Genomic DNA, 24,615 nt, shown 5'->3' on the forward strand with positions numbered 1-24,615 from the left:
TATTTATCCTTTTTTTTTTTACTATTTTATCTGTTTTATAATAGCTGTATCATTTCTATTTCTTATCTTATAGACGTAATAGCATTAGACGTATTAGCAAAAGTTTTGATTATCAATATCAAATCAATTACGTTTTTTTTTTTTTCAATTTTTTATCTCTTAAATTCTTTTATTATCTCTGCTCTGAGCTTCCACACAATTTATCATTTTTTTAGTAATTTATATTCTATCTTCATACCACGTATACGTTCCTCTTTTATCGTTAAGCCACATTTTCACGGCTTACAAAATGCTCTTGCATCCAGATAACACGTTCTACGCGATAAGAAGCGACACAGTAGCCAATTATCTCTCAAATATTACCTATCTATTATTTTTAAAAACGCGGGAAATTGATTGGCTACCGCGTTACTTTTTATCGCGCAAGGCGTCATATTCTTTCTGACGCGTGTGCAACTGTAAGTTATTCAGAACTGTAAGTTGTTTCAACTACGCATATCGTGCTGCTCGATTGTATCTTATACTGACATCATCAATCATCACTGTTCCTCATTTTTATATCAAGTTTCTTCTATATCTTCTATTTATAATCTTCCGTAAGTTAACTTTTAATATTAATCAACTAATATCGTATTAATAAGATCACATCAACTAAGAGAATATTCACTTTTATTAGGCACTCGTTTTCCTTCTTATAGAAGGTCTAAGTCGTTCCTAATATTTCATATAATTTCATATTAAAATTATTAATAATATCAGAAAGCTAAGAATATATATGAAAAATAACTTTTAAAAGTTCATACGTTATTTTTATTTCTCTAAGAATTAAAACTTGTCAAAGACTTGATTCACTTGATTGAAATGTTATAAAACTTCAATATGTTATCCCATTTGCTTAATCATAAATATAAAGCATACTAATATAAAGCACATAAATCTTTTATATAGAGTAAAATAAAAGATAATTTACAATATATTTTTATTTTATTATTAAAGATAAGATTATAATATTAAAAAAATTATTTTATACAAATTTCACGTGGAGTCTGTAATGCGCACCGTTTACAGCGCTGATTCTTAATTGCCCTACTGTTTCCCATTGTTATAACACTAAGGTTCACTCTTGTTAATATTTAAACATTAGTAAGTAACATAAATGTACGTATCTTAAATCTATGATTTTGACGAGAACTTTTGAATTTTCTATTCGTTCATATTTAGCTATAATCGCTTATTCTAAAACTATCACTATTTCAATAGTCACGTATTAAGAGCTTTTAAAATAATATTAATTAAACTTAATATTAATTAAATAGAATGTGCAATTAAAATAGTTCATTTAATTTTTTGTATAATAATAGAATCATATTCACAAATGTATATATCTTTCATAATATTATATAATATTATATTATATTAATATATATTAATATTTAATGTATATTTAATATAAAAAGAGAGAAGTCTAAAATATTAAAAAATATTGAAATTCATATAAAAATTAATTAAAATATATCATATTATATCTTGCGTAATTCAATATTAAATTTTAAAAAATTATTACCGCAGAATCCTATATTTTGACGATGTTTGATAACTATTAAATTTAATAATTATGTATATAATTTTAATAAACTTTATATTGATTTGGTACAATAAGATATGCACAATATTGTTTATATTCTTTTTATATAAACAATCTTCTATTCTTCTATCTACATTCTATCTACATTCTATCGTTCCTAACTATGAATAGACTGTATTTACAAGTTGAATCAAATTTCAAAATTTGAAATTTTATATAAATGATAATCTAGATATAAATTAAAATTTTTAATTTAATTAAATTAACATGATCTATATAACATATATGATGTTACGATATGTAAATGTGATATGATATAAGAAGCTAAAGAAACAAAACCAACTAACATTAAAAATTAATATAAACTAAACGGTAAAAATTAGTAATTAACGTCAACTATGCTATCTAAATCTTATATAAAAATTAATTTTAAAATTATCCATTATTAATCTAAATCTTATATAAAAATTAATTTTAAAATTTATTTTAAATTTATCCATTATTAATCTTATAAAATTCAATTTTAAACAATTATCCATTAATAATATATATTATTAAATAGCAATTTATTAATCAGTTAATTTATTAATCAGGTAACTTATCAGTTGATAATCATATCAGTTGGTAATCAGATGGTAATCATAAATTTAAATAAGTATGTTTAGATAAATTTAAATAATAAATATAAATAAAATGATGAATGTTTCTGCAATTCTTTCGCTAAGTATACGTTAAAAACTCTTTAAAAAATACATACATTATTTATGAAACAACTTTTACGTCATTGAGTTAAATTACAACGTTTTACGACTCGATTTTTCTAATAGCAGAACACTTAGTATTCCCCACGGAGAAACTCAGTTATAAGCAATCTATTAAAAAATCATGATGGATCATAAAACAGAAAAGAAGATAATAAAAAGAGTGATGTGGCCTCAATGGGTTGCCGGTATCGGAGGTATATATCCCACATACATTAATACATATATTAATAACTAAACATTAAAATATTTTGTAGTTTTAAAGATTTATTATTTAAATTTATATATATATATATATATATATATATATATATATATAAATTATTCATTAAAATTGGAATAGATATAAACGGGAACTAATAGTTTTCCAATTCCCAGTCAATCTTCTACAATTACAAATGGGACTGATAGCGGTTTGGAGCTCGCCGTATATCGCCTATCTGACTTCATCCGAATCTCACATCCCTATAACAATGGACGAGGCTTCCTGGGTAGTTTCTCTGTTGAACCTAGGCAGGCTAATTGGCGCCATTTCTGGTTCCGTTGCCGTCAACTATCTCGGCACTAAAACAACGATCCTCGTGACCAGTTTGCCAATAACTCTCTGCTGGCTCTTTATGATTGTGGCTAATCGGGTGGAATGGCTGTACGCAGCTAGATTACTAGCTGGCATCAGTCTGGGAAAGATGTACAGCTGCTTCTCGCTTTACCTAGGCGAAATCGCAGATCCTGCTATTCGCGGAGCTCTAGTTGTTTTAGGTACGCATTTTCAGTACTCATATGTCGTGTGTGTATGTGTCTGTCTTTGTTGTTGTGTTTTGTATGTGTGTGTGTGTGTGTGTGTGTACGCGCGCGCAATCTTCATATACATTGTCAATCTTTAGACACAAATGCAGAATACAACTCTAAAAATATGAAAAATATTTCATATTTTAATATCATTATGTCTATTTTGCTTCCCTTTTTCAATATTTCAATATTTTGACCAATAATTTCATTCATTTAAAATTTTCCAATAATCATAATGCAAAATCATTTCTCTCAAAGTTTGATAACAGATATTGAGATAATAGATAACGTTCACGATAATATAAAATAATTACATGCAGAAAAAAAAAAAAGAGATTTTATCATAACTGTTCTCGCGATATCAAATATTCAATGTAAAAGTGATCAAACTTCAATATCATAATCAGTCATTTAATATTACGGAATTGCATTGATTTGATTACGTTACGATATTACATAAAATCTGTACCGCTAAAAAATTTATCAGGTTTATTTATAGAAATACAAATACGATGCTAAATTTAATTTATTGCTCAAGCAAAATAAAGTAACTCTAATAAATTTTCTTACAATAAAATGATTAAATCAGAATTATGCCGTGTATTTTATAATATTGTGACATAACACAAGAAAAAAAAAAAAAATCTTTGCAAATATAATCGCAATAATAATAAATTATACATAAAAATTAAATTTTTTTCTTTACAGGTGTAAGCGGTTTATCGATAGGCAATCTAATAATGAGTATCATGGGCGCGTATTTAAAGATGGAGGTCAGCGCTATCGTATGCTTTGCTCTCTGCTTTATATTAATAATCATCTTTATTTGGCTACCAGAATCGCCGTATTATTATGTCAAAATGAACAAGGAAAAAAAAGCGCGAGAATCGATACTTTGGTATCACCGTGATTGCGATGTGGAATCGGAGTTACAGGCGTTAAAAATTTTCCTCGAGACGAACAAAAGTTTACCTTTCGTGGATGTTATGAAAGAATTCAAGATTCCGTATATTTGGAAAGCGCAGGTACTCGTGTCACTTCTGTTCGTATATCTTCAGATGTGCGGCCTAAACAACGTGCTATTTTACATGGAGACCATCCTGCGAAGCGTCAAAGTGACCGTTGTGGAACCGTCGATAATCGTGATCATCGTCACCGCTACCGGGATCGTCGGTTCCATGTTGTCCATGTTCCTGATCGAGAAATTCGGCAGACGGATTTTAATGATCGTGTCCAGCTTGGCCGTTACGACGTCGTTAATCTGCCTGGGGACGCAATTTCAATTTCTCGACGCGGGCTATAATCCCGCCGATCTTCAGGCACTACCGATTTTCTCGGTGTTGCTTTTCCAGGTATCCATATACATCGGCATCGTCTCGATACCCAACACGGTATTGGGTGAGATCTTTCCGCCGCATGTCAAGTGCGTGGCCGGCTGTTTATCCAGTATCGTCGGTGCGATATCTTCCTTCATTTCCACGTCGACTTATCAGCCTTTACTTAACTTGATCACGGAAAAATATTTATTTTACGCGTACGCTGTGCTATTGATAACCGCCGTACCGTACACCTATTTCTGTATGCTCGAGACTAAGGGTAAATCGTTGCAGCAAATCCAGGAAGAGCTGACACGGAAAAGTTGAGATTTAAATACGCTTATCAAAATTGTCCTGTCCGTCCAGTAAGACGAATTGGAAACTCGTAATGGGACAATGTGTTTTTCTCGCATTCGTTATAAGAGATTTTTCATCATGGCACATCGATGTCGATGCCGAATAACGCTGACCGATGACAATCTAACAAATTGCAATCACACAATTGCAATGTTTTCTTTCACTTTGTTGCTGACAAAGCTAGATTATTTCAGAGTAGCTAGAGTGTAAATCAGAAATTAATTAAATTGCGGGTTGGTGAGAAGCATTCGACAAATACACACATAAGGATCTATTCATGTCTACTCATTGTATATTATCTTTGCATATGCATCGAACTGTATAATTTAATATTTTATTTTATTTATACTACTGTACCAGGATTACTTAATAGAAATCCAATAGAGATTATAACAGAGATCTCACGCCTGTTTACAAAAGATTCGATTGTATTAGTGTCGACATAATAGTGAATGATAAGTCGATATAAGAGTTAAAACACGTATTTCGAACACGAGAAATGATTGGTTTTTAACTTCTTTGTAAATAAGGTGAATATTAATGTCAGAAATGTTTTATCAGCAACATAACTATTTACTGCAAATTGTCATTTTGCAAAGTATTAGTGCTTAGAGGAGTGATTTTGCGAGATAAGAAACGCATCTTTAATCTTTAGTACATGCTTTTCTCAAACATACGACACAATGTACTGAATCAATAGTGCTAAAAGCAAATGAGATTTCAAATGCGAAACGACGGATTCTCGACGGAAGATACTTCAAAAGTACTTTAGCGAAAAAGCTTACGCGTGAATTTCACGCTATATGACGTAATGTGAAAATACTTCTTGCGAGCAGTTTGCAAATTGATATCTCACCGAAAACTACCATGTATCAATTTCGCGTGAGCTTTCGTCAAATAGAAATCTTGTAATTATATTTCCTTCCCCGTAGCCCGTAGACAGGATACCGTAACATTGACGATGGAAGACTTGGCCAGATTCATATTTTACAGGACGATATTTCACTTGGACGATCACCGGCGACAGCATTAAAAGCGCAATGGGGCCGTGACGTGAGGCTGTAAATTCAACGCTATCTTATCTCGCATAGACCATTGCCAATGGCGCTTTATAATTTATATCAACGAAGAAATAAAATGAACATATTCCGCTAATTAATCTAAGAAATTTTAATTAACAAAAAGAACAAAAATATTGCAATTAATTGCACGGGGAACATGAAGCGTATTATAAACGTATTATTATTATTATTATTATTTGAGAGAAATAATACGATAAGCGAAAAATAAACATAAAGGATTGAGAACTGATGTAGTAAATAAAATCTTGTCTATTATTCATATTCTTCAATTCTTGTTCTTGCGGACGTTTCATTTACATAACATTTCGCTATTTCGATATTTGATCGAGCATCGCGAGCATACTTTCCCTACGTGTCACGTTTCTCGACTAGGATTTTAAATTCATTATCGTAAAATATGATTAGGAGCTGCAAGGGGTGCATAAACCAATAACTGTATAACCACCGCAACCATCGCGGCCAAACATTGTATACGCGTAATGCCCCATAATGCACCAATTAAATTGGAGTATGAGATAAACAGGTTACGCGCGCACGTTCGCTCGCGTCAAACGACCGTATTTTATTTGCGCGTTTTATATGCCACTTTTCGCTCACGTCGAAATCGGAATTTCCTTATGCGAGATAAGGGATAAACGTTCATTGTCAGTGCGCGATGGAATGTAATAATGAAAAGAATCGTTTGTGCGAAAAGAATAAAACCGAAAGTGGAGTAAAAGAGCGCAGTCAGTCGTGGCAGTCAGTTGTTTAAACAATCTTGCCAAGTGTGTGCGTAAAATTCTATGAGAATGCGCGATTTGTTCGAAAACAGGCGGAAACTCTTCTCTGAAGGTTGCTCTATATATATAAAACTACTTAATTTAGACTTAAATATAACGAATACTATTCCGCCTCTTATCCGTACGTGCGCTTCCTTTACGACTGTTCACCCTTTTATTTCAGAGCAAGAATCATTGCAGTTTGGTATCTCGTATAAATAAACGAGAGACTCTCGCGTAAAAGAAGGCGCTATTTCTATCGTAAAATTAAACGCAACAATCAAACAAGAGAGAACTGAGAGAATTTAATAAACCCAGTAACCAAACAGTATCTATACGATCAACATGAACAACAATATTCGCATTCGATATCTATAATTTTCCATTATGCAAAATCAAACATTAAAAAAATTAAAATATAATTTTCTCGGTTTATCGAGTTTATTATGCGAGTCCAGAGAGTTGGTCGTCGTACATATTCTAGATTAATGGCCTAATTTGCCTAATAATGCTCCAATTTTCTCGAGCTACGAGGCTGCATTGTCGGGGGAGTTATAAAACGGATAGAAACGCGCCGTTGCTGTTTAATATTTGTTATTGCTTGCGCGGGATTGGCACGCGCGACGAGCAGCGGAACCTATTTTGCTCCGCAATTATCGCAACTTTCAAACTCAACGAAAATGAGGGGGGGGGGGGAGAGGAGCCTCGATCAGGCGCGCGGAAACACGACGTCTTTCGCCGCCCCGAGAAAGTTTGTCAAACCGCGTAACGAGCGGAGAGTGTAATTGCCAGCCGAGCACAAACTCGATTGTCCTCCGAGAAACCCCTGAAACGTCCGCCCAGGAACTACCAATCACATTAGACCTGTCTGCAAGTAAACCCCGCCAGTTTTTCCGCCAGTTGGGTATTCATATTTCGTGCCAGACAATCATTTTCAACATCACCTGCCATGCCACCCCGACTGCCACGTTGTGGCATCTGTCTCTAATATAATGCAATATCGTTCGATGGTTTATTGTCAAATTTAATACGACATATTGGAATTAAACGTATAAATTGGAATTACGTGTGGAAGATTTTTATAGAAATTAAATTCTGTTCTTTTTTTTTTTTTTTGTTCTTTTGATGCATAGAGTAACAATAGTTGTTGATATTATAAATAATTGTTACTTTGTTTAAAAAGCGGACGAGAACAAGTACGATAAAAAAAGAGTATGTACATTTGTAAAAAATATACATTACAAAAAAAAAGTCAATGATTCAGCTAATTGTACGATTCAATGATTCCAAAATAATAAAACATCTAAATTTGCACAATGTCAATTAAATACACTTTTACTTAAATACAATATCGATGACTATTGTAACTATATCTTCGAAAAGTTCTAGGTAAATTTCTCCGTTGTGGAAATAATCATCCGTACGAAAATTTCCTAAATATATATTATAATGTCATGCGGTCAAATTTTAAGCTTTTTACAATGTTCATTTTTACAATATCAAAAATGTATATTCTTTTTGCAAGATAAAGTTAATAAAAATAATGACGTTCTCCTGCAAACGTAACAAATCATTTCACTTATTATAAAATAACAGCTATACAGCTGTTTCAACAATCTCGATTATGTACACAGCTGCTATATAAAGAGAATGGTAAAATAAAAATTGTGAATGTTGCTCGTGAGTGTCTATGATTCTCTTTTTATTTCGCAAAATGAATCACTCCATTATTTTACGGAGCAGTCACGCGATAAAAAATAAAAGTAAGAACTTATGCGCGCTCGTTATGCAACCAAAGTAATCTATACATGTTTAATATGTCCAAATTCGAACTCAATTAATTTCTACAAAAGCTACTTACTTGTGTGACGTGTAAATGAGGATACTTTCTTATTCACACACACACACACACACACACACACACACACACACACACACACACACACACACACACACACACACACACACACACACACACACACACACACACACACACCATACATTTCATATATAAAAATAGTCCGCGCTTGAGTTGAAAACGGACAGACAGGTAATAACGAGGATTCTGATATGGGAGCGAGTCACGAGCTTTTGCATATGATTTTGCAATGCAATTACCTGTCGTCACGACCCCTCTAAATTTTCCTCAAGTTTTCCCGTTCGCCACTCTTTCTACTATCTTAAAATTCAACGAGACTCGCGAGAGAAGATTGTCATCCTGTTCACTATCGGAATTTCCTCTTGTCGTTTCGTTACGCGAAATGCTCGACTGGCCGAATTAAAGAAATCGAGAGTGAATTCACTTTATAACATAAAACTAGAATATGCACAATTCACGTTTCCTGATTTGCAATTCATACAATTACCGCAGATTTATTTGTTTATACATCATCACAAATCATGTTTCTCTTCTGTAAAAAAAAAATTAAATGAATATCCTGTTTCACGTTCTATATATATTCTATAATAGTTATAAAGAAATTACAGTAACAAATATCAAATTGCCAAAAGAGAAATAATGTCGCGTCCATATTAACTATGCCACTGGTGGCAACACGAAGAGTTGCGCATTAATTTTAAATAAATTTGTACAAAACAGCGATAACCAAACAGTTAGCGAAAGCAGAGCATTATACGCACGTTAAATTATTGCGTATTATCTCGAATTGAACACGACAATTTTCAATCGCCACCTGACCGCAGGATGATATACCGCAAATCCATCCGTCATATCATCCGCCAATTCATCCTCGTCTCCAAATCCAAATAACGCAGAGGATAATTTTCATTAGAAAAAAAAAAAAAAAATATTCTACGACGGGAAAAAAAAAAGAAGAAAAATTGTCGCGCGCGAGCCCGAAACACGGAGTACTAATGTTTCTTAAAAAAAAAAAAAGAAAGAAAGCGATTCTGGTCCACCGCCAAGTTGCGGTCACAGTCAATGGAACGACGAGAGGAGGAGAAGCGGAATGAGGAGAAGAAGAGGAGCGAGGGACTTCAGCGCGGAAAGGTCACCGACCTACATTTCCGTGGCACAATCCGCAGGAAAGCAGCTTGCTCTGTTTCCATCGAAGCGGATCGATGGTCCTCGGCGGCTAACCACACATTGTGTCACGTAGCCGCGTATCCCGTTTTCGCGAAGCGTGGCAGTGGTCAACTTTGCAAACCGTTGTGTGTCGTTCCCGAACAAGCTGACCCAATCGAAATTGGATTAATGATTCAACACTCATTACCAGTCAAGTCGGCCGGTAGAGTTTTGTTTTTCTCAACATCGATCACGAAACGAAACTTGGACGAACGTCCGTTAACAATTAACGACTTTTAATATTAAAAGCATCGAATCATTTTTTTTTTTTTTTTTTTAAGTTAAATCCTTTTGAAAAATTTCTTTTTTTGAGAAAAAAAAAGTCGTGATAAATCCAATTAAATTATTAAATAAATAAATTTAAAATTAAGTTTAATTTGTAACGTGTTACATTAACGAGGCAGTGCAGACAGTGATCGATGATTTGATTTAATAATCGTCGATCGGGCACTTTTGATACGACTGAGCATTTCCTAAACAAACAGAAAGAAGAAAATAAAAGAGAACGGCTGTACGTGGACGTATACAGTACACCGAGTAGCACGTGAATATTTACACAGGGGAAATGAGACTGCAGGAAACGAGCGGAAGTGAAGATTCGCGTGGGACTGATAGTCGGGGTCCGACGGTACTCTCGTGCCAATATTCCTTTCTGGTCCATTTCCACCGCGGTCTCTCGCTCACTTTGTTTCCGCATGCGCTCTTTATTTTCACCATCCACGTCTTCCTTTCGTCTTCCGTCATTTTCTCAACAAGAGCCGAACACGTCGTTATTTATATTGCACATTCCGCGAGTAGCCTCTTTTTTTTTTTTTTTTTTTTTAAGAAATTTTTTCATCGCACAATAGGGTTTTTGTTTTGCGGACGCGAAACCGGCCGAGTCCATTTAAAAGCGCTTGCAGAGACTTGATATATTTTCGGGCAATTTAAAAACTCTTCTTAAGGCTCTTATAGATTTCTTTATAAAATTTTATAAAATTTCATCTACTTGTATTCGTTGTTTTTAAAGTTCTAAAATCATATCGATAAGAAAATTATAAAAAAAAAAAAAAAAAAAAATAATATCGCCACACGTGTGAAAATTTCGAGATATATGATTCTTTTGTAAATATTATTTATAAAGAGGATAAAAAGATGTCTGATTATTTACTGATTAAATGTAAATAAGTTTTATCCGCTTAGAATCCTCGTGCATCCTTAATCCTACGAGGAAAGCTTGTGGAAACGATCCATCTTAATCCAAGGTAGAGATATATAGGTAATTAGCCCAATTAATATCAGCCGGTCGAACTTGTACTAAGATGATTGACCGAGCTAACGAACAATCACGATTAACCCAATTAATGTTTCGGCGCCGAGTGTTCTAATGATTTCGATAGTTAACAGTCAAGATCACTGATCAACATTAACTGTTTTCGGGAAAACAAAATCTTTATCGCCAATTATATCTTTCCTTTATTTCTCCATTTAATAGATATAATTACGAGTAAAAATTGCAAATAAAATCATCATTGGTTTTTCAAGCACCGATTAATCTATCCAAAAGTAGGACTTCAGAGAAGAATTTTAAAATATTAAAAAAACTTCGTATATTTATATAATTTTTGATACGTAATATAATTTCTTTGAGATTATATTTTTGTGTCAATTACAAATGTAATTAAAATTCTCGCGATCGATATCCATCTCATCTCATTCTGTAGAAAAAAAATCTGTGTCGCAAAAAATAAGAAATCTCTTCGAAAAACATTTTAAATCTATATATAAAAAAAAAAAAAAAAAAAATTTGAAGAGAATATTACATAAATCTGTTCTACTCGGCGGAACAGCCGATTTTAAAATAATCATTATTGAATTTACATCTATAAAAGAAATCTTAATACTTTAAGTCCTCAGATGTTTACTATCATCTATAAACTAGACGTTACAGATTATATTAACGCCGAAATTTCGTCAGCATAGTGAATCTTTGTGCGTGATAATATTGACTCCTTTCCATTCTATACAACTTTGTCGCGGTAATACTGCAACTTAAAATGAAATCCGGATTAAATTTATACAACGCGACGACAAGTTTCGAAATAGAGTGCAGCCTCGTGTGATACGTTTCTCGCAACGGCGTATAAGTCTCTCGCTGGTGCGGAAAAAGAGTCGCAAGTGGAAAGAGTCGAGCACAGGCCAGAACGCGCAAGGGATGTCGGTTCCCGGTATGCCGATCCAGCGGATACTCCGTATCCTCCATATGCGATTACCGTCGACGGAAAGAAGGCGAGGAGCGGGTTATGATGCCAACGGGAATATGTCCCTTTTGGCCACCGTTGCGACTTTGCATCGCAACGAAATGAAATATAACCCGCGTAATTCCCACGAGAGTCGAACACTCTCGAGATTATCGTGGCCTTTCAAGAAGATTCCTCTGTCTGAAAACATCGAGGTAACTCTTCAAAATACAAACAGGCAAGAATCCGTTACTTAAAAACGATAAGTTTACGATAAAATGATAACGAAACATTCCTCTTAAACTTATATTATCACTGTAAAAACACTTGTAAGTATAGCAGTAAGTAAGTTACAAGCACAGCTCTACGTTCAGTAAAATTCATTGAAAAGAATCAGTTAATAGCAAATCATTTCAATCAATACTATTAATTGGTTAAAACGATGGTTGCAAACAAGTTTAAAAAAAAAAATATAATGCTAACTTTGAATTGTAAAATTAAACACAAAGTTTCCACAAACATGAGATACAATTTTTTTCTAAAAAAAGAGCTATTTAAAATATAGAAATTACAAGTTGCTGAGTACCATTATTTTTCATAGTAAAATTGTATTCTTGCTAGTCATGATCAATAAGACGTAACTATAAAAAAAAAATTAAAGTACATAAGTTTATGCTAAAAATATGTAAAATAATCATAAATTCTTAATAAAATAACCTTTTGTTTGTTTTGATCAATAAAATTTCACTTTAAAAGAATAGAAAAGATAGAAGGAAATAGTTAACTCGAGTGATAAGCGCAATAAAAGTCATTCATTTTTAAATCGCGCAAAAAAAAATTTTTTTTTTTTTTTTCATCTAAGCAATAACGTTTCCAATCTCAAGACAGAAGTAAGTATAAAGAAAAAGAACTAATTATTTCTAAAAAAATGAAACAAAATAATAAAGATAAAATTTTATTGTGTTATAATGTTACATTGAAGAGCAATTAAACAAATGTCTCGATAACAAGTTAACGCTGTGGCGGGGAATGAAGAGAAAGGAGAACAGACAGGAGAAGGGGGAGCTTCCGGCGGAGAAGAGCGAGCTTTGAGCCCACCACGTTAGAGCGTAGATGGAGTCTAAGGAGACGCCAAGGGTTCACCACTTGTCCCTCGAGAGCTTTGCTCGCCCCTAGAACTCCCGAGCACTTGGTTAACACAAGGTAATTCCGTTGCAACGCAACGTCTTTGAGACAGATATTGCGCTCGCATCTGCTCGCAATATCTTGATGACCTCGGAGAAAATTAAATAATCGCTCGACATCGTATCTCGTAGGGGAAATAAATAAGGTCGAGAAAAATTAATAGAAAAGAATGCCGAAAATAAAATTAGTAGGATAGGTCTGCGGAATTTGTGAAAGAGTGTTACTAATCTAACAACTACAGAAAATCTAACGTCATGTGTCTTTGTTCTGCTTGCGCTTAAACAAACGTGGAAATGGCGTGATAAAATATTTCTTTAGAAAAATTGTAAATTATATTTAGTACGATTCTTGTTTTAATATTCATAGTTGCAATAGATAATAGGATAATATCGGACACTGTTATGAATACTTTTAACGATTTTTCTCAAATCTAGTGGGCAGCAAATTAATAAAAGTCGGGAAATTAGATAGTAGGGATATGGCCAAGCGAGAAAAATAAGGAAAAGAACTGCTCCAGGGGAGAATACTCCAGTATTCGTGCCATTAGCATCTTATTTTAAATATTGCGAAAACAAGTGGCGAGCAATCTTTTCATTATAGGATTGTACGCAAAATACTATCCGCAATTTAATCGCCAAATTAAACGGTATGTATACGAGTGACTGATAACAATTGAATATTCAGCCTATATGAATATTGTGTGTGTGTGTGTGTGTGTGTGTGTGTGTGTGTGTGTGTTTTTATCATAAATAACGATCAAATATAAGCATATAACGTAATAAATAAGTGAAATTCTTTGAAGTTAATTTTTTTCATAGTTTTAATACTTTTTCATATTTTTTCATATTTATTTTACGTTAAATGATAATTTTCAATTACCCGTATCAAAGCGATGAATCTCACAAAAAAAATAATACGCTATAATAATAATATATATGTTATATATAGTAATAATCTCTAATCTTTCTTTAATAGGCTTAGATAATTTATATTAAACAAAAATATATAAATAAAAAAAAAATAAAAACAAAATATAAAGATTATATTTATAGAAATAATGGAAATACAGAAAATGCAAATAAATTTCATCGCAATGATATACTAAATGTTCAAAATGTTTTATGTACATCCGCACGCACATTGTGAAGCCGTGTTTAACTTTTGAACCGAACATCAAATCACCCTTGGGACTGCAGTTTAATTCTCTACGTATGGTAAATGTGTTCGCTCCACAACTCGAGAATTCAAAGAAGAGCACTGTGTGAAAGCGAATATAATACACAAATATTTAAAAAGTAATATACTGCATCCTACATATATGTAATATTTGTTATCAGTCGAAAAAAAAAAACGTGTAAATTGCGTGTAATAAAATATTGGATTAACTGAACCTGTCATATGGAAAAATAACATATCTAAATTAAAATATATTAAAAATCTATGTATTTTTATATCTTGATATTTGTCACAACGAGTAAATACAGTATCGCGCGTGCTCCTCGTGAAAATTTCTTAGAAAATCTCTTGAAAAATAATGAAAAAGTCGCGATAAGTTTCAATACTTTACAGTACTACTCTCTCAGAAACTCATAACAAGTTACAACTTGCTTCTTAATCTGTTACTTTACTTTTGAATGACGAATAGCTTTACGCCCACAGCACGACGTATCGCACTTTTCAATTTAAATTTTTATAGATATATAAATATGCGTGTACATATATCTCAATAAAATAAACATTACGCTAATAAGCTTCTTCAGAAATTCTTAAAATTCGATCTAAAAATATGATCTAAAGTGTAAAAGGAAATCACACTTAGACAATACAGATTTGTTGAGAGAAAAGCCACGGAAAAAAGATCGTTAAAAAATATGTGTAATTCTGAATATAAAAGATTACAATAATATAAAAATATATAAAATAAATAAATAGAATTATTAAAAAACATTGACGCGTGCCGAGTTTCAGATGGTGTTGCGAGATGCGGCTACACTAAACTGATTAAGGGACCAAATTTGTGGCACAACGCAAAACATTGAATAAAGGCGCCAGATAAAGCGCCATAAATGGAATGAAACTGAGAAACGAAGGAACAAAAGAGATCTGGTGAAAAAACGTGACCGGTTTATTCTAGTTTATCCCGCGGCTTCTCTACTTCGCCTTAGATTCGCCCCGCCAAACTTCTATCTATCTCCTTGTAGAAATCTCGCTGAGAATCTTCCCAGGAGAGGATTTAGCTAGGCACGATAAAACGAATCCGCAGTTACGCCCGCGGCCGCGCGCGCCCGAATTATATCCGGCTTATCCGGAAAACGCGAAGAAATTATTGCGATGTTGTCGCTAGTCGGCCACAAGAGGCAAGGCTTCCTCCTGAAACCGAGTCATTGGCCGATAGTCAGTTTCGCCGCTGGAAAAGTCAGAATATCGACAGATAATGTTTATGATACGGCATACGCGTCAGTATCTTCGTGTCGCGCAATTACTCGATATAATATACATATTATACAAATACGAAATATATAAATATTTTTCTCACGTTTCAGCTCGTGGCAGCTCTTAAACTTCTGCGCGCAAAAAAAAAAAATGTACGTTATTCCTAAAGAGAACGTTAAAGATTTACAGATTTCAATGAGAAGATATCGCGCCAGAAGACATTATAGAGCTACCTAGGCGAGGGATATTTAACGGAGGAGTCGACAACGTCATGAAACAATACGCAATGTAAAAGGCGCGAGACCGATCAGATGAAGCTTCTGACGAGCTTCCGTTTGCGCGAAATATCTGACGAGACTCGAGTGCTCGCCGTTTATTATTGTACGTGCTCGAGTGACGAAGGTTTCACGTCGTTCGACGAACGTTACGCGCGCATTAAGAGACTATTGAGTTTCAAGAATGCTGGCGCTTCAGCAGTTCACTAAAGAGCATCCATCCAGTTCTTCGCGAAGAAAGGACTTCGCTCTTTGAAGATTGAATCTGATGAATAAAATGTTACGCCCGAGCGCGTCGGTATTCTATCGGATCGTCCTAACTCTGCCTGAGAAACTGTACCTAAAGGCACATGGAACATCTCCGAGAACCAAAGTGCGTACACGCAGAACGTAACGTACAGAGAGGAGAAACAACATAACAGTTGTCTGTCTACCGATATTTTTCTAAAACGGAACTTCAGCAAGAGAAAATTCTCGAGAAAATTTTCCGATAATGATAAAAATTTACACACGCAAGAAAGATAAATCGGATCGAGTAAACACTTTTGTACGGTAAACCCCTTTTTCGTTATTAGTCCGAGAGAAAAAAAAAAAAAAAAGAGTTGCAAATATCGCACTGTAGAGTATCACACTGTATATCCAATTACATCATTTTCATTGAGACGCTCGTTGCCGCGCCAATTGCAACGATAATCACTGTTTATCGCGCGAAATCTAATGGTTTAAACGGCACCATCTATTAACAACACCAGCTGTCGTTTGCTGTACGGCGGTTGGTTGTTTGTACAATCAATGATACGCGGCAATTAACTTGGTGGAATAATCAATGCAATTTAATTTTAATTCGAGCAAAATTCACGCCGCGTTCACGATGCGCCTGACTCGTTCGATTGTCCGCCGATTCGGTCATTATCAATTCAATTGTGCGATAAAAATTTTCACAAGCGGAGCTAGCATTTCGAGAACTCGTTGAAAGCTCCCATGCACTTTGCGCTCGTTTAATATTGTACCGCATACGATCATATTAAATGCAATTAAAACTACTTTTGCCGGATATGATTTTCACCATTAATTTTAATCATAAATAAATAATTTTATCTCACGTATCATATTTTCCGACCTGATATGTTTTATCGTGCACGAGATGACAAAGAAAAATAATTTACTAACATTTAAATGCGACAAAGAAAAAGTTTTCCAAACTAATATTACAATTTACAATTTTGCTCGATAACAAAGCAAAGTTGAAGGTATTACAACGCGATTAGTATTATCCAATGCGTTATCATCCGGAAACATTATTCCCCAAATCCCAAACGCGAGTTGGGGCAAAAACGAGAAAGCGGTAAAAACGGTATTATAAATCATTAAGTGCGCTCGAGAGCTTTCTGCGAAAAGCATGCGGAATATATTTTCAACCTCGAGTAGTTTTCGAGTTTCGCCGTACGTGTGGCTACCAGAAGACATTTTCTACCCCCGAGGTACGTCAAAATTACCAAGTTTCGAATCGGTGAAGGTACTCGGATCTTTTTCATACCACCCGAGGATCGTTTTTCATCTCGGCTCGGATGAGCCCTGCGCCATCGAGCCGAAATGATTATGTTTGGCAAACGTGTTCGGAGGTTTCGTCAGCGATCGGGTAATATTCTGTTTCTTATTACTATATGTTTCCTTGCGACTACACAAAGTGTTATAAATTTCGTATTAATTCCAACCAATCGTGACTGCATATATTTATTCATGCGATGGAAAATTTTATACTCTATTGGAAGAATTATAAATCGACAGAATTTTTCATTTCTTTCGCTAGATATACACAATATAATCTATTTATTCGAATAAAATATCTTAAAAATACGCTGCGAGGAATTTTCCCTTAGAAATCTTTTACAGGAAGTTAAAATGTGAGCCAGAAGAATAAATCTCGAGAATCTAGGTCAAATTTTTTAAATATTGCATCGTCACGTACACTGTAATGTACACTCGCAGTTGCAGCTGCAATATGTGCGTGATCAACGTGCATATATATACACACACACACACACACACACACACACACATACATATACACACATACAAGACGACAATCGAAAAGTTGCGGAAAGTAAACAATTGTTATTTAATAAATGAATAAAACAAAGTAAATTAAGTTGCATAAAAAATACATAATTAGAATTGTTTGAAAAAGTATTTAAATACTTTGCAATAATCTTGATTATTATACAACTAAGTTTAACTAATTAGTTAACTAAGTTTAACTATATGTTATATATATATATATATATATATATAAAATCTTTTTTTTTTAATTTAAATAATTTTAAATAATATTTATTTATGCAAATTTATGCATGTATATTCTTTTCGCACACGAATTGATAAAAGTATTTTTCCTCTACGGAGTAATATTTAATTTTCATTTTCAATTTATTATAAAATAACAATTATTTAATTTCAGCAGTTTTTCAATTGCCACTCTATATACAATATGAATGATGCGATTCGCCAACGATATCCGAGATCGCCCGACAACAGAAATCAAACAACGTTGAAAATTATTCGCGTAAAATTATTCTTTTCAGTGATAATTTCTTCTTTTTATATGTACTGTATCAAATATACCGATAATTTAATCAGATAGAACTACATGCATGCGTGATACATGCATCAATACGTATGATCGATAGATAAAATCAGCGTAAGTTTTACGCTCTGTCGACCGACCGTATGGCGAAAATATGACTCACCATAACGTTACAATCCGAACTATCGAACACTGCTGAGACTGCAGTTACATTGACGTTAAGCGATTGTCACATCGTAAATTGACTTCCGATCTTTCCGATCTTCCTTACTTTTTTTGCACAACTTTGGCCTTCTCGTATTTTCGATCTTCCCAAATGTCGTTTTTCTCTAATTTTTCCATGAAAATAAGATATTTTGGAAAAATAGATAGATCCGTTTCTCCAATATACTTTTATCTCACGATCGGATTAACTTTCTTATCTTCTTGTTAAAACGAAAATCTGATATCTCGCTGTATAAGCATTTCACTGTCTAATCCCGAGATAACATTGTAACGTTCGCACACGGTTTATACTTTTATGATATTTTTCAAGATCCAATTTACTTCAAACGCGTTAAAAGAATTCTCACTTTTAAGCACGTAACAACATATGTCTTAGCGAAAAGATTAGTTAGAAAGGCGACAAGAAGAAATTCAACGCTACCGTTGCTGAAAGGCATCTCTGTCGCTGTGCTATCATTTTCTTTTTTTCGCGTACCAAATGCAATGATCCATCTATCTATCTATCTACATTTCTCTCTCTCTCTCTCTCTCTTCTCCACGCCGCAGTCTCTTCATCCTTCGATATCTCTAGCAATTCGCCAATGTACTTTCCAGCCAGATCTTCATTTCCTGCTACTTTTTCGTCGTTTTCTCGCCAGGCCACCATCAGCCCAATAAATATCTTTTTCCTTCGGAAAGACATGTGGATTCGCCTTCTTCGTTCCTTCGGGTCGTCGCCCTCGAATCCCACGAGCCACGCTGCCTCTTCGTTACTACGTCGTCGTCGTCGCCGCCGCCGCGGACGGCATCTATCGGTCCAGAACCGATCCATCGACTCTTTGGAAATCCTTCAATGAAATCCTCGAGAGTCAAAGTCCGAAGTCCTCTGCCGCTGTAAAGCCAGGTCCTATCCGATCGATTTCTCGCTCTCGAGACGAACATCCGTGCCGGCAGAAAGAAGAAGGTGAATAGGGAGGAAAGGACCCAGGTGTGGGTGGTGGTACGTCGTAGGTGAGTCCCTCGAAACGAGATAGTCGAGAGCGACTCTGAAGGATCGCGCTGGAGCCAGAGAAGTTGGGTTGGGTGGTCGTCGACTCTTGTAAATCCTTGATAGTGCAGCACCAAAATATATAACGTTGGTAATGGTAACGGATACATGATACGTGCCTCGTACACGTTCGTCGTATATTTTGTTGAGAAATCGAATATCGTTGCGTTTCGTTATTCTCTGAGAATTGCAATGCAAAGTATATCATCGGAGAGACGATGTATATTTGAACGAGTAACCGTAAACCGGCGATCGTAATACACTTTTGTCGCCAAAGACAATTTGCAAAATAGGCCAGTGGTGATGGCATTTTCAACGCTTGGCAACGCACGAACGAAATCAATCGCTTGTTGATCGCGAATTATTCGTGAAGATGAAAAATATTTATGAGCAGCAGTCGGCGATTGCCAAAAGCAGTCGCGAATTGCTAAGCCAACCCTCTTTCGCAATTCTTCCTTCGATGATTTTGGCGCGGTCGACGGAGCTCGATCGACCCGCGCAAACTTTTCTACTCTATAACCAAGTTCAGAATTTAATAAAATTTCAATGAAAAACCGACATTTCTTTTCCTATAAGTCAGTAGGTAACGATGAGTATATCAAATACACACATAATTCTTATTTTGATCGGCATGCCACCAATTTTCGAAAAATATGTTTCTCAAGAAAGGATTTACATTGCAAATTTATATTTCCATTTCTGCGATGCATTGAATACTCTTACAATCATAATTAAAAGAATGATTTTTGTGTATTATTCGCATAAAAATAAATCAATATTGATAGCAGAAAACAGAATTTTTGAATCACCTTCTTTCTATAGAGATATTCTATTCCATTTCTCAAAAGATATATCTTTTCACTTTCTACGGACTTTCTCCTTCAAAATAAATCTTGATGTGCGACAGAAGAATCATATAATGTTCCTGTTAGTACTACATTTCTCAAAGATTTGTGATCATTGATCATCAAAATATTATATATTAATTTTATATCAACTCATACTCGACAAAAAGAAAAGTTCTCTAATCCTAAATACTAACGACAACTTCAATTTTTTCATCTACTTTATGATGTACGGCCATGCAACTGAAATAATTTATTATTATCTTAAGTAATAATAAATTCTGCTGTCGTGCTATCGAATCGCCATAAGTCGATTATGGACGATAAAAAAAAAGTATTGCCTCTCAGCCTCTCAGATGAATATGCATCAAGAAAGTGCGATCTGTCTCCGCGAGTATTGATTTTCTTGGTGTCGGAATAATTGAGTGAGAGCGCGTGAGAGCGACGATACGATCGGATGCAGGTGCAAGATGCACATAGTAGAGTGAGGTAATGGTGATGGTGATGGCGAGGGGGGGGGGGGTACAGGTGGAGGTGTCTCTACTGGACGTGAAGGTCTCTAGAGTGTTCGGGAGAAGGAAGTAGAGGTGGGCACGTAGATAGAAACCCGTGTCTGTACGATATACCATACGACACCCCATTCCTACCGAATTTATGACCAAAGTGTCTGCCAGATAGGCAGACTAGTCGTACATCGTCTCGGCTGTGACGTCAGAATTTGCACTGCACTGCACTGCACCTTCCATAGGCCTTACCGCCTTACCTGCATCACGTAACACTGATTGCATGTATTTGAAATAATCTCACGACCAATTTGGCTAATGTCAAAACATCGAATTATTTTTATCATTTTCATCATTGCAAATAATGGTATTCTGATTTGAGAATCGATCTTGTGATCAATTTCATGATTGTTATGATAATTATTTTTTTAGATATACATCCACCTAATATTTATTATCAAATTTGATACATTTGACACATTTGTAAAAAAAAATCTGAAATTATTCCAATAACATGTCTTATATATGAATGATGAAATATAGATAGATAGATAGATTGTTCTCACGTTTCTCTCCGTTTTCCCGAAATTTTATCGAATCCCCTAAAATTCAGAGAACTCGACAGAGAGAAGGAGAGAAAGAGTTCCGGAACATTTAGCATTTAATGTTTATTCTATTGCTGATTTCTGCTTTATCTTCTTGAAAGTCTTCAGAATTGTCAATGTAGTATATTAATATCGTACATTTTTGCAAAAATAATGTATATATATATATATATATTCTTCCTATAATAAATACTTTTTTCCAGATATTTGTTAAGCAAGTAAGCTCAGAAATATTGAATGCACAAGCCGAGTTTCTCGCAAGTCTTTCATTCGAGGAAAGATTCACGACGACCATTATTCACAAACGATTTAGCGCCGGTATAATGAATGCAACGATCTGTATGCACCGAAGAAGCAAACGATGCACGGGAGCGAATGGAAGATGCCGCAAAACTCGAGAGCATCCTTCAAGTTCGCCCTGCGCACCATTGGATGGCGTCCTCGCCATAAAATCTTGAAGAAATGTCGCGGGAGTTTTTCCGCCATCCGACGTGTCGCTGGATTGGATAACCGTGACATTATTATTGATATCCATTCTGCTGCGAATAAAACTTATTATTCGAAGCTCCTGACAGTCGACGAATACGCAGCCCGTGCAGTCTCTTGAGAATCTCTCGAGAGGCACCACTCTCTCGCTTCTAACTCCGTAAACTTTTATCAAACGAGATTTGTTGTCGTATTAGTGGAGAACGATCGCTTAGAGTATCTAAATGATCTAAGTGCTCCTTGCAGGTACGTTACATAATAAGGGGCGAGTGTTAAAAAAGGCGTCAAGCAAAAATCATTTCGATACGTCCGGAAGCTGCTAGCTATTTTCAATACGATTCCCATCAATATACTCCATCGAATACCGACTCACTCGAAACTCTTCTTCCTCTCGCGATTCCGCGTCATTGATGGACACCAAAACTTGGCCGAATAAATCCAACTCCGAAATACGCGTGGGTTAACGATCCGTTAAACGACGAAAAATGATCGATTTCGACATTTTCCGTTTGACAGCCGCACGCGCGATTCTCTCAATTCTTTCGTAACTCGAAACATTCCTGAAAATCCGGCCGTCGAAACGAGGAAACACTCGTACTTTAATTAACGACGATCAACGGTGATCGATAGATTAAAATCACAGAAAACGTTATATGCTTCATTACCCCCTAAACTTTTTTCTTACTCGAGCGATCGTTTCAATCACGACTGAAAAAACTACGTCCGTAATTATACTCGCGTATTATACATATTCTTTTTTTTTTTTTTTTTTTTTATTACCAACATAAATCTGTGCCGTTTGTGTTACGGAGGTGCTACGGGAAAATATGATTTGCGGCTAGAAGCCCTATCTCGATGCAACTTTTATCCCTCCTCGTTTCGTCTGCTCTCTAGAATTTTCGCCAAGCGGACCTCCGTCGTGCTAACGGAAGCGGAACGAAATGATATTTAAGATTCCCCTGAAGAAATCGATTTCCTGGCCGCGTTGCGGACGAGCGCGCCCAGACGTCTCCTCGAGTGCCTCGCACCTTCATAAATGAATCAACCCACACGCCGAGCCATAAGTCACGAATAAAAAGCACAAGGTCGTAAAGCCTGAGAAACGCGTCTCGCGAATGTCACATTCGCAAAGATCACGACGTTAAACTCGCCTTTCGAAAAAAGAAAAAAAAAAGAAAAAAAAAAAAAGATTTATTCAGCGCCGCAACAACGCGCAATCTACGAGGGAATGGTAGAATTTACGTCCTAAACTTTATAAAAAATTATGGCTGCCTCGTCGAAATCGATATTCCTCTACTTTTTTGCATATCCGACTCGAAACGAAAAATGACACGCAAGAAGATGATGAAAGCGTGAGAATAATTTTCTCATTAAAATGAAATAAATTTTAGTTTGATCTGTAATTATGCAAAATTGCATGTGCCGCGAATGATGACACTACTCGAGCGTAATTCAATGAGCTCCTCGTCCACTATTATTTCGTCCAAATACAAAACCGCGTAACATTTTGAATGCCATTAATCAAATTTAATCAGGTCATCGCAAAACGACACGCTAGCATATCCTAATCGAATTCGGTTAATCAACTTGCAATACAATCGATTTAAAATTTGATATTGTACATGTAGAAATCGTGTATAGAAACCATTGCAAATCATTACACTCAATCATTACCCACGCAATTCGTGACATTTCCAACTCATATCTATTATCTTTTCCTCCCGACCATGATCGATTTATATCGGTCGATTATTATTTATCAATATCATAACATTAATAATCGGTACAATTTTATCACGCATTTCTTTGCGGCATCGCGTTTTTTCTTACCACGTCCCGACGCACGTGAAAGAAATTTGTATCCGCGCGTTACAGTCGCGGAATTTCCATAGCTCGCATTCCTGGTATCGTTGTATTTTCACAGCGCGAATTCTCACGGGTACGCGTTCGCGGTGCCCGCGCGAACTCTGAGTAACTCCTCCCGCCCCCCGACTTTTTCGCGGCTGCTAAATAAGGGATGCCGCGAGCTGCGAAAAATAAAAAAGAGAAAAACGACACTCCGAGAAAATGCTGACGGAAGGAAAGCGGATTTCTCGTAGGTCGCGGCTGGTAGCACCAACCTGACACTGACATATACGACACCGACGTGGCACCGCATCCAAGATCTGAACCCTGTTTCGAAGTAAATGACCCGCCTGGAGCTTAGCTACGAGCGAATTGCGACTTATAGGCGAGTTTAAATTCCCCCCTCTCCCTCTCCCCCCTTTCTCATTAATGCCTTCGGCAGTACATAATCATCGCTGCATTTTCCAGATTGCGAGCATTTGCGACGGGATAAATTTTATGCAGGCAAGGAAATGCTGAGATTAATCTAATGAAATTCCGAGAGAGAGAGAGAGAGAGAGAGAGAGAGAGAGAGAGAGAGGGAGAGGGAGAGAACCGGTTGCATCAACGTTAGCTTAGCGTCAACTTTGGTTAAGTAAATTTTCTTTCTT

The 24,615-nt window shown here is 35.3% G+C and overlaps 2 protein-coding genes across 2 annotated transcripts in view; one reads left to right on the forward strand and one right to left on the reverse strand.

The window, feature by feature from the left end:
- LOC148937216 (uncharacterized) overlaps positions 1 to 24,615 on the reverse strand; it is a 223,125-nt gene that overhangs the window by 186,767 nt on the left and 11,743 nt on the right. The gene's annotated exons all lie outside the window — the stretch shown is intronic.
- LOC148937218 (facilitated trehalose transporter Tret1-like) lies at positions 133 to 6,149 on the forward strand. Its single transcript, XM_089073519.1, has 4 exons — positions 133 to 596; positions 2,416 to 2,543; positions 2,725 to 3,105; positions 3,844 to 6,149. The coding sequence occupies exons 2-4, from the start codon at positions 2,471 to 2,473 to the stop codon at positions 4,776 to 4,778; spliced, it is 1,389 nt and encodes a 462-aa protein (XP_088929645.1). The 5' UTR covers positions 133 to 596; positions 2,416 to 2,470; the 3' UTR covers positions 4,779 to 6,149.

Source organism: Pogonomyrmex barbatus, unplaced genomic scaffold, assembly GCF_055798465.1.
Source record: "Pogonomyrmex barbatus isolate J1 unplaced genomic scaffold, ASM5579846v1 scaffold15, whole genome shotgun sequence".
In the NCBI taxonomy this organism is placed as follows: Eukaryota; Metazoa; Arthropoda; class Insecta; order Hymenoptera; family Formicidae; genus Pogonomyrmex; species Pogonomyrmex barbatus.

Coding starts and splice junctions, on each gene's coding strand:
- LOC148937218 (XM_089073519.1), top strand. CDS start 2,471: ATGATGGATCATAAAACAGAAAAGAAGATAATAAAAAGAGTGATGTGG. Junction 2,544..2,724: donor ATGGGTTGCCGGTATCGGAG/GTATATATCCCA, acceptor TCCAATTCCCAG/TCAATCTTCTACAATTACAA. Junction 3,106..3,843: donor CGGAGCTCTAGTTGTTTTAG/GTACGCATTTTC, acceptor TTTTCTTTACAG/GTGTAAGCGGTTTATCGATA.